This window comes from Dicentrarchus labrax, unplaced genomic scaffold (genome assembly GCF_905237075.1).
Source record: "Dicentrarchus labrax unplaced genomic scaffold, dlabrax2021, whole genome shotgun sequence".
Taxonomy (NCBI): Eukaryota; Metazoa; Chordata; class Actinopteri; family Moronidae; genus Dicentrarchus; species Dicentrarchus labrax.
The window spans coordinates 6799913-6813761 of record NW_026136715.1 but is presented as its reverse complement, the minus strand read 5'-3'; the positions used below and the strand labels follow the sequence as shown (position 1 = coordinate 6813761).

Here is a 13849-nt window from a genome sequence, read left to right as displayed (position 1 = left end):
GTTGCATGAACACAGAAATATACACACACAATGTGCAGATAATTGTGGTAGTGACTGCACACTCGGCCAATAAAAATGACCGTGGATCTTTTATTTACCTGGAAAAGTTACAATAGTTCAAAGGCTTAAATGAAATAGAGTGAACACAGGTGTTATCAATGATACTAATTAAAACACATTAACACGTACAATAGCAGCGCCCTGACCACACCTGAATGGAACAGAGCCTTCATTAGATTATTGGTAACATCTGTGTTTACTGACAACATAAACAAACAATGTGAATATATACATGTACTGCAAGATTCTTTATGAATTATATAGTCAATCTCTAGGATTCTCTCTCTAGCAAGGAAGCAGCCGTGTAAACAGATGTGTCACTGTACGGCCACTGGATGGCAGTACTCGTCAGTTTGTTACTCGACCCAAGCACTTTCATAATCACTATGCCTACTTCCAAGCCCCTTTGAAACTTAATTCGTTAGATTTGATTATCTCCTTTTGATTCAAGTAGCTCCTCTGGGTATCAGACATTTTAATGCGGGCACGTTTCATGCATAAAGTTCCACGTTGGGCAGCTGACATTTGTTATATGTTGAGAAAATGCTCCAGGTGAAAGCCAAAGGAGTGAGCTCAGAGTGATGAGTGTCAGGATAATCTCAGTGTGTGGGCGGCCGGCCAGGGCTTTCTGTCATATCTAAGTGGCATTATTGATTTCATGTGATGACTGTCTATTTTAGTTGTGGCTATTATTGGAAGTGTTCAGACAGTCTGTGTGCTGTCCTGTCACCATCTTTAGGGACGAGATATGACTCCTCTGAAGAGAGTACATGCAGGATCTGTGGTCTTTACAAGACCCCTCATTTCTATCGAGGAACTACTGCCTCATCTTATGCTGTATATCTGTTACTACCCATTCAGAGTGTTTACAGGGTGAAAGCTAATGTTAGTTTTGAACTTTTGAACTCTTGAACTTGTCGCAGACTAGGCTTAAATGTCATATCCTAAAACCCAAGACGCTGATGTTAAATAGCAGAAGTCACACCTCCATGTCGTGTGTATCTGCGTGAATCTGCCAGCGGGAACTGATGTTGCCTCTTGAATATGACTCGATCTTAAAAAAAGATCTGCACCAAGACAGACCTATAAATAGCTCTTCAGATGTTCTATGATTCCTAAATACTGTGGGTGTTTAGATTTCCTTATAAGAGTCTATTTTGGAAGATGGTTTTCCAATTTACATAGAGAGCATATACATATAAGACATAAACAAATGTATTAAAATTAAAATTTTAGCTTTATATACTATTTGGTAGTTTAAAATATCACCATTAATCATACTTTATCAGCTGATCATGTTTCCTGTGAGAAATCTTAATCTGAAAGACAACTATTAACTAAATATAGTAAACACGTACAATATTTGCCTCTGAAATGTAATCGGTATCAATTGTCATAATATGGAAATACTGGAGTAAAGTACAAGTACTTGTAACGTACAGTACATAGATACTAAGAAGAGTAAATGTTGGCAGTGTATACATTAAACATACATTAAATGTCAGTCTGTTGTACTGTGTTTCCTATCAAGATGTCAGACCAAACTGTTTCCCTCTAAAATAATTTTGTTGTGGGTATTGATCAGTAATAAAACATCATTGATTAAAACCCTTTCCCCCTTTTTTTGGCGAGAAATCTAATGCCAAATCCATATTTACACTCTTGCCAACGAGCAACATAAAATGAAACTGAATAGCCTTCAGTACATCACGTCCCAGACTGAGTGGCCAGTGCAAGTCACTGTCAGTGAGTCGTACAGAAAACCTACAGGAGCAAAGAAAAAACCTGGAAAACGTCTTCCCTTCTCCTGATTTAAAGCTCCAGTGTGCAACATTTAGGAGGATCAGTTGGCAGGAATGGGATGTCATATGGCTTGGTTAAAATGCATTTCTAAAAATGGCATTTTTAGGGTGGAATCAACCTTGAAGACACGAATATATTATATATCTACACTGGTTATGAGTTTCTGTTCTCTGAGAGTGTGCTTCACTTCATATCCCCTCAGAAAATAGTATCCTGCCATCACATCACACACATTCTGGTATTTTATTTGGGGTAATATCTTAAAATGTTGGATTGAAAGTTTGAAGACATTCATGGTTCCCAGAGGATTACAACTTTTCCTCTAGCACTGTCTTTTGTATTTACTGATAATTAGCAAATGTTACCATTGCTAACACACTAAACTAACATGGTGAACATTATACCTGCTAAACATCAGCACATTAGCGTCGTCATTGTGAGGATGCTGACGTTACCGTTTAGTAAGTAACCGACAGCCTTAAAAGCTGCTAGCATTGACTGTTAGTCTTGTGAAAATAGATCTAATAAATACTAAATTAGATAAATATTATATACATAGATAACTTAATGTGATGTTTGGTTTCCATTTGTTTTCACACTCAAACAAGGATCTTAAAGGTTCAGTGTGCAACATTTAGGAGGATCTAATGGCAGAAATTAAATATAATATTCATAGGTATGTTTTTATTAGTGTATAATCACCTGAATATAGGAATTGTTGTGTTTTTGTTACCTTAAAATGAGCCGTTGTCACCTACAGACGAGGCGGGTCTTCTTCGATGGAGTCATGGAGTTTAACCGCCAGGTGTCTACAGTAGCTGTATCTGGCTTTAGATCGGGACTTTCACGTTTTTTCACGAGTTTCGCAGCCACTGTAGTTGCTCCTACACACTTCACAGCCAGTTTTCATTCCCAGGTCATCAAAAACAGATGTGTTCAGTTAGTTGTATTCTGCAACTTCACCACTAGATGCTGCTAAATTCTACACACTGGTAAAAGCCACTGACAATGCTGCCTGAAAAGATATTTCAGTATGAATGTTACCTGCTGCATGATTGGATATATATTATCGTTATATTTTTTAAGATTCTGGTTCCTTTGTGACACAGCAGAGAGGTGATTTCACATTGCTGGTCTCTAATGAAACTCATCACACTCACGCTGGCTGCTAAACACTCTGCAAACAACTTTCAGGCATGCATCCCGGGCTTGTCGCCGCAAGTGAAATCGAAGCCTCACTGTTGATCTTGTTTTATAAATGTGACATTCTCATATTCTTTCAGACATAAGAGTCCTGCACAATGTGTAGTGGACAGTTTGTGCTCTGGAGTTGCCCTCTAATCCTGTAACTCTGTCTGAAGCTTGTGATCCTCTATTATCACTGGCATTTCGTACCCCACTCAAACAAGCCACATTCAAGCTGCTCTCGCTTTCCCCAGTTTCCACTGAGGCATGATGGGTAGCTCATAAAAGAGTTGCCCTACCCACCTTGTCATTATCAGTGTACCATCACTCACATATGTTCTGTAATCAGAGAGATGCCAACTGCATCCAACTGCTCTTGTTGCATAAGTGTTACATGTGCAAGGTTATCAAGTCCTCCAACTTGTATATTAAGTTACGTTACAGCACCACACCAGACGGAGAATTTCAGCATTTGTAACTCAAGAGAGGCATGAGACCAGCTGGATGCTGGTAGCTGTAAGTTATCTCCAAATTCAAGAGCAAAGTCTATTTTCAGTGTTTGATATGACATCGGATCAGAATAACTTCAGTGCAAGAGCAATAAATCTGCAGGAATTCATCTTGGTGACACTGAAGAATATTGACAAAAACACATATAGGCTTACTCCACTGGGTACATTACAATGTGCCACACAGTGGTCCAGTGTAATGTTTAGTAATTATGATGGAAGTTTAATGAACACCAGGGAACCTTTAAATAATACAACACACTGAATACTGCATATCGTCTGTGCTGGTACCATTTCATAAAAGGACACTATGGGATCAATACATCCTTTGTAAAGGCTTTATAAATTGTAGCAAATGGCTTTATTTAGATTTTTTAATTTGATTTTAAGCTGTCACTATCTAATAAACACAATAAATAAATAATGACAATCATAACTTTTCATTGCTCTCTGGTAGTCTAAATCTGTCTCATTACTCAGCACATCTTTAACATTTCTGTACTGCTAGTTGTTGGTACTTATGAGCCGACACATACACAGATACTGACATACCGGCAATAAGCTGATATCTCCTAATGTACCAGTCTCACTCTACTCACTGTCAGAGCTGGAACAAATATCCAGGGGGGCACCAAATTACAGGCACAGAGTGGCACAGAGAATGTGAAACCGTTCAGGGGTAAGCTCCCCAGGAGAAACCTTTGAGGATTAATCACAAAAACAGTTGCTTTCCTAATAATCTGACTAAAAGCAAACATCTAATCTAAATCTAGCCCGTAGGTGTAAATAAATACACATTTTACATTGGCCGAAACTGCATCCAAAAGCTGCTTTCACAGAATACTCCAGCCATCCCCTTCTCCAGTACCAGGCAGCAAGGAAACATCACTTCTTACTCCCAAACAGGCTCACTGGGGAGGTGTGGAGACTGTCCTGTTTAGGGCCTTCATCTAAATCATCCACGGTGGCATCAGGCTCAACAGAAAGAACTGAAATTTGGTACAGACCACTATATCCCCCTTGCAATGATTTGATATAATTTTTTTAATTGTTTGTTGTGCTTCAGCCTACAGTCACTCGTAATATGTATTTAATCAGCATTGCTAATCACTCATGAGCCTGAACCTCTGTATTCCTGCTGACTTTGTCTGTTTTGGACCAATAATAATGGATCACAGTGGCCCATGTGCTGTTAACACCTGAGTAATCTACAGCCTATCATCTATAAAAAATATTTTATTGAGGTGTCTTGCAGTATTTTTTCACAACAGTGACTCCAAGCTGTAAAAGGTATACATTAATGTTTTGGCACACACACATTCATGTGAGTGAGGCATTATACAATGATGAAGTGGTCTGAGTTACTTGAGACTGGACTGGGAATTCCACTGGCTTCTAAAAAGAGACCAGCACATAACTGGGAGGGAGGTGGACGGGGGTACATTTTTCACCAGTATGTTCTGATCTGTTGCCAAAAGAAGAAGTTACACTTGACTCAGGCTTACAGACTGCTGGCCCAGCACTGCCACACAATGAAGGAATAAACAGTAGACTAACTTGCTTACAGGTCCAGTGTGTAACATTTATGAGGATCTATAGAATACAATATTCAGAGGTATGTTTTCATTAGTGGATAAGGAAAGTAAGAATCATGTTTTTGTTATCTTAGAATGAGCTGTTTATATCTACATGTGCTGCAGGTCCTCTTCCATGGAGTCCACCATGATGAACATCCATGTTTCTACAGTAGTCCAGGATGGACAAACCAAACACTGGCTGTAGATATCGCCGTTCATGTTTTTTGCAAGTTTCACAGCCACCAAACTTTCTTCTACATGCTTTGAAGAGGAGGTTGAGACAAGGGCGTTGAAATCAGGGACTACAGGACCAGTGTGTTGGTTTCAGTTGCAGATTGCAACTATTTTAAATACAGCTACGGTGGCTGCAAAAATATAATATCTCTAAATATTCTGAAGTAAAGATGGAAAAAGCAGGTGGAATATGCAGTTTTATATTTTATTTAATGTTTAGCTGCAGTAAAATATAACTTCTTGTAAAAATAACAGGCTCACAACAAAAGTACATTTTCATCAGACTACAGAATACAGTTCATGTAGCAATAACACCAGCAGGTTTAAAAGAAATTAAAAATATTTTACATTCAAGACCAGTGTATAAGACTGTACTGATGATACACACAGTATACAGTATTAGCTGCTCAACATCTATTCATGATACATGAATGATACCACTGAATTATAGGCTTAACCTACTTTATTGTCACCAAATACATATGGTGGCATTAAAGCAAACTGGAGATTTGAGTGACTGATGCTTTGGACTCACCGAACATCAGTTTTGGGGCCTGGAAGTTGGTTCTATGAAATGATTTGCTTGTTTGAACATGTTGGAGCACCTGATATATTAAAATCTGAACAGAAAAATAATGCCTTGTCGCATATTTTATGTGCAACTTACAGTCATGCAAATCCCAACAAAACATAGGTTTTTTTTGTTTTTTAAAAAAAGAAGCTAATTGTTGTTCTCATTGCATCCTTGAAATGGTGGTGCAGATAATATTTGTATTCAATTTGAAACTGTTTAGAAAGTGCAAATCATCTTCCCTCCATCAGAAATGTTTCCATTCATGACACCTTGTTGTATGTAAACAGTTATTTTGGTCCATCAGCTGGCCTAATTCCATCTGCAGAGAACACAATATCCTAGAAACACAAACTAGGAAGAGCGTTTTGTGGCAGCTCCACATACATGTTGCTTCTGAAAGTTTTATAACTCATTCACTTTATAATTCAGAAGTAGCCCTTTTTCCTGTGAAGCTCTTAGGATTCTTCTTCTTGTTGTCTTCTTGCAGTTTTACTTAATTCTACCTGAAGTACCAGTGCTCAGTCTGTTGCCTTTGGCTGTCATATGAACTCCAGAATTTATATCACAGATGGTTAATCTCCTATCTCACACTCAAAACGGAAGCGTATCCATGAAGATTTTGTCCACAATTGGTGGAGGAGGAACAAGATCTTCTAGTTTAAGGTAAAAGATACGCTGGAGGCCTTGAGTGCACAGAGTCCTGAGCTCGGGCAGCTTCCCGAGAAGTCTGGACAAATAATTGGGCCGCAAAGAGTCGGAGCTGCAGCCAGAGACGTGATGTTTAAGGCAGGTGATGAGCTGGTTCTGCAAGTCCTCCACACGTCCTGGCTCCTTAAGACCATGCCGGTCTGCAGAGGAAAATAACATGTATGTTAGAGTTAGAGTGAGCCTTATGCATCATTATTTTTTACTTTATATATGAATAACACACACACATGTTCATGATAGGGACTGCAAACTTTAAAACCATACAGTAACAAATCTGATGCTGCAACTCTGGTCTGTATTTGGAATATCTTTATACAAAACATTAACTACATTAAGAGGAATACTACAGCCCTAAAGAGGAAACCTACTAGTGCTGTTGGCAGTTTAAATGCTTCTATGTTGGAACAATTCCTTTGCTTTAAATTTAAACCTGCAGTGTAACCTATGTTTAGTCTGCTTTGATATATTGCATCTTGTCTGTACTATACATGAGGTCATGTCAATCTTGTGTTATGTAACTGCCTTGTATTGTGCACACGAATGGAACCAAATCCCTCATGCAAAGTGAAAAAAAGTTACTCTGGTTGGGACAATAAAGGTGGGTTTATCTCTGCCTCTAAAATTAGATTTGTTAGTGTTACGGGATGACTGAAGCTCTTACCAGTGATTATGACGAGGGCTGTGAGACAGGAAAAGGAGGACATGTCTAGCTTCATGCGATGGAGGGCCTGAGAAAACTCCAAGATGGAGTCGATCCAGTCCCCAAAGCCTCGGACACACTGCATTTTGTGAAGCACAGCCCCATTGCAGAAAATGATCTTGTCCGTTTCAGGACTGGAACTTCAAAAGAAAAAAAACAACATAGTTTGTTGTTTTTGTCCAAGGCATCAGGAATATAAGTTGTATCATAAACATGTGCAAGAAGCTGCCCTTACCGATAAGCGAGACGCAAGATGAAGAGTTCAACAAATGCAGATTCCAGCAGCAGTTCCTGGTCTTCTGAGCAGAACTCAGGGAAACCTGGGATGCTCTTCGCCCACTTCCTGATGACCTCCATGGAGGCTGTGAGTAAGTCGTAAAACCGTTTGATGTCACTCACATCCTCTTTCTGGTTCGGACTGACTTCTGTCTCATCATACTGAAATAGCAGACAGCAGAGGAGTTAAAGGAGATGCCAACGTTGGTAATCAAATATTCCAAAAAGAGTTGGAAAAAATTAAAATAGGGATTCTGTTTTTGTTTCTTACCTTGGAGTAATCAAGCTTCCCAACACTGGGGTTTGAGTCGATGTGGGCCCTCACAAGGGAAGCAATCATGCTCACTGGAGACACAGTGGTTGTTGTCACGTCCTGGACGACTTTAGGCTTGGACGGCAGGCGGCCTCTTCGTCCTTTCAGGCTATCCGTTCTCACAACTGGACAAATGGAGATGTCAACTGTTACTTTCAGTCCAGCGTTTACCGTCCTAAATCCTCCCGCTGTTTTTCATTTGTGTTTGTGCCAAACTTACCTTCCCTCACCATGCCTACAGTTAGACACTTCTGGAAACGGCAGAACTGGCATCGATTCCGCCTCCTCTTATCCACAGGACAGTCCTTGTTGGCAAGGCAAACATACTTGGAATTCTTTTGTACTGTACGCTGTGAAATAAAAAGAAGAATCACTCTAAACCTGTCTCAAGGACTGGCACAAAACATTCAGTGAGACATTTAGTCCATCTTCAATTGGCTGCATAGATAAGTCAGATCTTATTACCTTGAAAAACCCTTTGCATCCCTCACAGGTGCGAACGCCATAATGCTGACAGGAGGCGTTGTCCCCACACACAGCACAGCAGCCCTCATTTCCACTGGGACTTTTTAACTTGGGTGATAAGCTCCCATCCAGCTGGTCAGTGCCATCAAGGCATTGCGCTTGATCCATCACCAAGGCAGGGAAGTTCAGCACAGATGGGTGACTGTGGGTCAAAGTGAAAGGATCCTGCTCTCGTAAGCGTGGTTGACCCATGTGAGACATATCTTCTACAGATCCTGAGCCAAAAGTGAAGAAAGAGGGCGCATGTGGCACTGAGGTCTCCTCTGCTGCCCAGTATCCTGGACTGGGTGAGTATGGCCCGAAGGCTGAATCCCAGTTGGATGCATGCTGACCCTGGAACCCGGGGGTTGAAGGAGACGAGGCTGACGCGGGGCTGCCGAAATAATCTGACCCGGCAGGGGAAGCGGCCTCGTCTGGGTAATTCAGCGTGAACGTTCCAGGGTAGCAGCCGTAAACCTGGAGGTCATCCAGCTTGAAGGGGGTCTCCTGGCCTGATGATGGAGGGACGTGGGCAGGGGCTGTGGTGAACTGACACGAATACGCATCGAAGTCGCCCGCCTGAGTGCCCACCAGGGAGTTGATGCTTGGCAGGGATGGAGCAGTGAGGTGGTCCCGTGAGCTGCTCATATCGACAGCCAGCCTGGAGATGAAGTCTGAGCTTTGAAGCTCCGAGCTGCCAAGGTTGAACTCACAGGGCTGAGATCCATGCTGGGGGTGTATGCAAGTCATGGCTGCAAGACTGAAAAGGACGTAATAAAAACTGTTAGAGTCACAGGAGCTTGTTTTACAGATCTTTATCTTTAACTGTCAGGCAATGGTCAGTTAACCTGCTGGGGGTCCCTGGGGCAAAAATGGGCGACCTAATTTCCTCCTATGTGTGCTCTCTGTACAGTATTTACAGACAGGCTCTGTGGCAGCTCAGACTTCAAGATAAGGTAACAATGCATGTACCACCTCAAAGGCATTTCATAATGTAATTTGAAACTGCACAGAAATGAATTAGCCTACATTCGTTTTATGATAAAACCTAGAAAGTGTTCTGCTCTTCACAGTCTTAAATAATCTGATCATATATTACTATGTAATAATACGGTCAGCTGCACATGCCTGGAGGTACAGTAGTGGTGTTGACTTTCAGACAGCGGGCACAGAGCCAACATATGAGGCACATGTTAACGTTACCTAAGAAAAACACTGGGGCGACCTCACCTGCTGCACTTTGATTCCCAGACTTTTATTCTACAATTCAAGCTCACTTTGGTACATATGTAAATAGCAAAATACAATATTTATGCAAACTATTTTCCCCAATAACTTGGGAAATAGTGGCTGATTTATGTTTCATTTACATTTTCTTAACGCCAGTGTCAGTATCGTTTAAAAATAAGTAAAGAAATAAGTTGTTTCCGCATTCAAGTCCACTGTATTAAAATAAAATATAAACATATATCATAAAATAATAAAAACAATAAATATTTCTTACCTGTGTTTCGGATCCGTCTACAAGTGTTTTGAGCTGTCTGTACTCCACAAACGACCGTCTGTCATCCTCAGTGTTTCCCAGCTGAGGAGCAGTCCCTCCGCTCGCGGCTCGACAACACTTTTATACTAATAGCCCTATTGTACCCATGACGCCAGAGAAAGGTTTCCATACAAGGCGGTGGGCGGGGAGATTTCCACGCGTCGACCAATCACAGCGCGCGTTCGAGAGAATAGACGTCCGATGACGCACTCCGGGATTCCGTTGACGCGCATTCAGCGAAGAACCGCAGCATTGTCCTCCTGCTTCACACACGCACACACACGCACACGCACACACACACACACACACACACACACATAGACACACACGTAGAGCTAAATTAAACCCCCTCACAAAGCTGAATATAACGTGATAATTTAAGCAGGACGAGGCCAGTGTACACAAATCGATATTAAATCATCCCCACAACTACCTGTTTCTTCTATAGTGAGTAAGTTTGGCTGATGAAGTGGAAAAAAAGGATGAATTTATGATTTGTAAACAGGAAGTGATGGTTGATTCTATGAATTCCACTTTTGTGGTGAAAATGAAGAGAATTTGTGTTAAAAATCGCAGGGTTTTTTTTTTTTTTTTTTTTTTGCTTATCTGGTGTGTACCATAGAATAGACACAAAAAAATACCAGTACTTGTTTTTGTGTGTGTGTGTGTGTGTGTGTGTTTTTGCACAGGGTCATAAAAGGCTACAGGTTTATGTATAATTTAATTTAAAATATACTTATGCATCAGAAAGCACAACATCCTCTCACACCTGGAGGGCCTTGGAGGTGGGTCCTGCTGTGAGGGACCCCCCTTTGCTCGTTGTTATTTCAGTTTCATGCTTTCTGTTTTGCATATTTCCCCCTAAATTAATTTGTGTTTAATCAAATTACAACAGGTAGTATTCCAGCACACACTGCACACAGAGTGGGGACATTAAAAGGGGCCCGACGGGTCACTATAGCATGGGTTAGACACAATACCACCTGTACAACATAATCCAGTCCAATCCAATTATTGTACGTGTGATAATAATGAGCTTTCTAAAGCTTGTTATGTTGAATTGTTTGAGACTGTCAGTGCTAATTTGAGGTCATTTTAAGGGTAATTTCTTTTAATTATCTTTAATATTCAGATTTGTTTTGGATTGCATGCATGTAAAGCAAATATAAGAAAGTTTGGTTTTATTCCAGAAGCAATTAGACGTGTGAACAGCCACGTTAAAATAAATAAAATGTTACTTTTTAGTGATTTTATGGGTTGTGTTGGATATTTCCGGTGCAGCTTTTGACTGCTATTTAACCCTTGTGTATTTAAACTTGTTCTAACCTTGTCACATGTGTATTTTTATGTATGTAAATTAATTTCCTATGCGTACTTCTGTTTGCACGCCCGTTTGCCTTGAACTTCCTCCTACGGGATGAATACCGTATTTTATAAAATGAAAGGAATTTAATAGAATTTTATTCTCTTTTCACCTGGAGTTTGTTTTAGTTTTTCTGACTGGTGATGTGCTCACTGACCCTGAATGTAATCCATAACACCATGTTGGCCTCATGGGAGGAAGAGCTTCTTACAAGCTGGTGCTACAGAGCAAGCAGGCCACACACACACACACACACACACACACACACACCACACACACACACACAGAGAGAGAGAGAGAGAGAGAGAGAGAGAGAGAGAGAGAGAGCTGGAATTGTAACAACAAAACATTTTATTAAAGTGAACATCTCAGCTGTTAGTTAAAAAAAGACACCATTCCTGCTTTCTTTCCAAGGTAGTTTTATGGTTGCAGGCAGCTTCCAGGATTCTTGGAGGGTACACATTTTTATTTTTGCCTCAAGCGGTTGCAGACTGTGGGGGAAACTAATCACCCTTGCACTGAAGTCTTTTTTTTCTTCTTCTTATGAATGATTGGGCATTTGTGATGCCATGCCAGCACTGGCTGGGACTTCCCTGCCCCACAGAAACTGATGTAACTGGTTATCTGATCTGGGTTATCGGAGACAGGGTACATTCTGTGACATCAACCAGATCTTTTTTTTGGATCTCCTCTCTGCACGGATTTAGATGAAAGATAACTTATTTGGTGGAAGGACAGAGTTGTCAGGTGTGAACTCTGTGTGTGTGTGTGTTTAGAAGCTGTGAGAGTTTTGGACGCGACAATGTGATGTGCAAGAAGGCCTTTACGTGCAACTGTTCTCACACACATACTTGTTATGTATTATCACATGTGCATAGCCAGAGCTCCACCCACCACCTGTTGCTACTCCAGAGTGCTATTTTTGAGGTTGAGAAGATGCTTGTCATTGTGGAGAAATCCTGCAGTTCAGTGGTTCCCAAACTGGGTCTCGAGACTCCTTCTTGATTTGCCTCTAGATAAAAATATCTCATTCTAAGGTAACGTAAACACAACGGTTCCTATATTTAGGTGATTATACACCAATGAAAACATACCTATGAATATTATATTACATTTCTGCCTATAGATCCTCCTAAATGTTGCACACTGGACCTTTAATATCTAAACGAAAAGACCTGAACACAATATTTACAGATAAAAAGCCCTTAATTTGTCCAAAAAAGCTAATAAAACAAGCCAATTAAGTATGTATAATAGTTAAAAATACATTATACAGACACAGAAATGTGTAAAAGGTTCCTGAAAATGTCAGAAAAACTTGTGTCAGATTGTTTTCACCATTTGGGTTAATTGTGCAGTTTACCAGTTGATATGTTGTGTTATTGTTAGGCACTGAATGCAATATATGAATAATATCCATACATTTATGTCACAGTATACTCAATGATAGAAAAGAGGAAACCACTGCTCTAGTTCTTCAGTCCAAACATAAAAATACCTCTTTGTTAGTTTCTGTTGAAATCCACTTGCTTAACATCTCATTTAAATCCAGCATGCGACCAGGAGAGCTGTGAGGAATCCCTGAGGGAGACCAGCAGCGAGATGATAACTGATAACAGAGTGTTTTTATTAGATAGACCAACCTAAGCTCCAACTGTTACAGCCGGAAAAAAAAAAAAAGTGACAACTGATGAAGTCTATTGGATCCCGAGCACTTTGCATGCAGATGTAAATGAGGCAGAGATGATGCTATCAGTTCTGCTTTGCATCTTCCCCCCCCCCAAACCTTAGAGGGTTCCACTGCTCATTCACACGTATGATTTGTTGATTTTAGCTCCAGTGTATAAACTTTATAGCCTCATTCACCGATTAGGGAGTTAACAGAGCTTAGTCTTAGTTCTTTTATTGTTAAGTGGTATCATTAACTCCAGTTTTACACAGCGGTCAGTGTATGAACACCCTCCCGGGATGTGCTATCTTCTGTTTAGGCTGTGTAATTATAATTAATTCATTGTTTCAAGTCATGATATATGTAACGTAAGTAAAGAAATCTATCAGTGCACCACTCTGCAAAAGACAGATTTGTGTAATGGTGCAGAAAAAAGTTTCTTATCTTGAATATCAAAAGGATGATATCAAGCCAGTGGTTAACCTAAAAATCCATTACGCCATTTTCTTATCACACGTACCTCCCAACTGACTGGAAATACACTGTGAGAACATGACAGGGGTTCAGCAACACCTGCCTCTTTACTAGATCTATGAGCACAGGACGTGCAGATGGATTTGTGTCTGACACAGCTCATATTCTTGCACCCAAAATACAACGTGATCAGGTTCAAACATGCCTTTGTGGCACCCTGGCTTCTTCATATGAGCAGTCACACTGATTGTTTTTATGGGGTGTGTAGAGTGTGCATTGTTTGGATCCCTGCAACATGATATGAAGTAATGTTTGTGTACGTGTGTGAATCTGTATATATTTTCTTGTGTGTTTTAT

At 40.4% G+C, this 13849-nt stretch overlaps 1 protein-coding gene across 1 annotated transcript; it reads right to left on the bottom strand.

Annotated features, from left to right (window-relative positions):
* Positions 1-5559: 5559 nt before the first annotated feature.
* Positions 5560-10058, bottom strand: nr4a1 (nuclear receptor subfamily 4, group A, member 1). The gene is made up of 7 exons (XM_051425288.1): positions 9948-10058; positions 8405-9203; positions 8160-8289; positions 7898-8064; positions 7586-7788; positions 7312-7490; positions 5560-6790 (listed from the first exon to the last, which is right to left on the bottom strand). The coding sequence occupies exons 2-7, from the start codon at positions 9191-9193 to the stop codon at positions 6534-6536; spliced, it is 1725 nt and encodes a 574-aa protein (XP_051281248.1). The 5' UTR covers positions 9194-9203; positions 9948-10058; the 3' UTR covers positions 5560-6533.
* Between the last annotated feature and the right edge of the window lie 3791 nt (positions 10059-13849).

What these genes read in the sequence shown, in the direction of transcription:
- nr4a1 (XM_051425288.1), bottom strand. Translation starts at nt 9,193, where the DNA reads ATGACTTGCATACACCCCCAGCATGGATCTCAGCCCTGTGAGTTCAAC. An exon ending in GGAAGCTTGATTACTCCAAG is followed by an intron (nt 7,789 to 7,897) that starts GTAAGAAACAAA and finishes CTGCTATTTCAG; the next exon opens with TATGATGAGACAGAAGTCAG. An exon ending in ATCTTGCGTCTCGCTTATCG is followed by an intron (nt 7,491 to 7,585) that starts GTAAGGGCAGCT and finishes TTTCTTTTGAAG; the next exon opens with TTCCAGTCCTGAAACGGACA.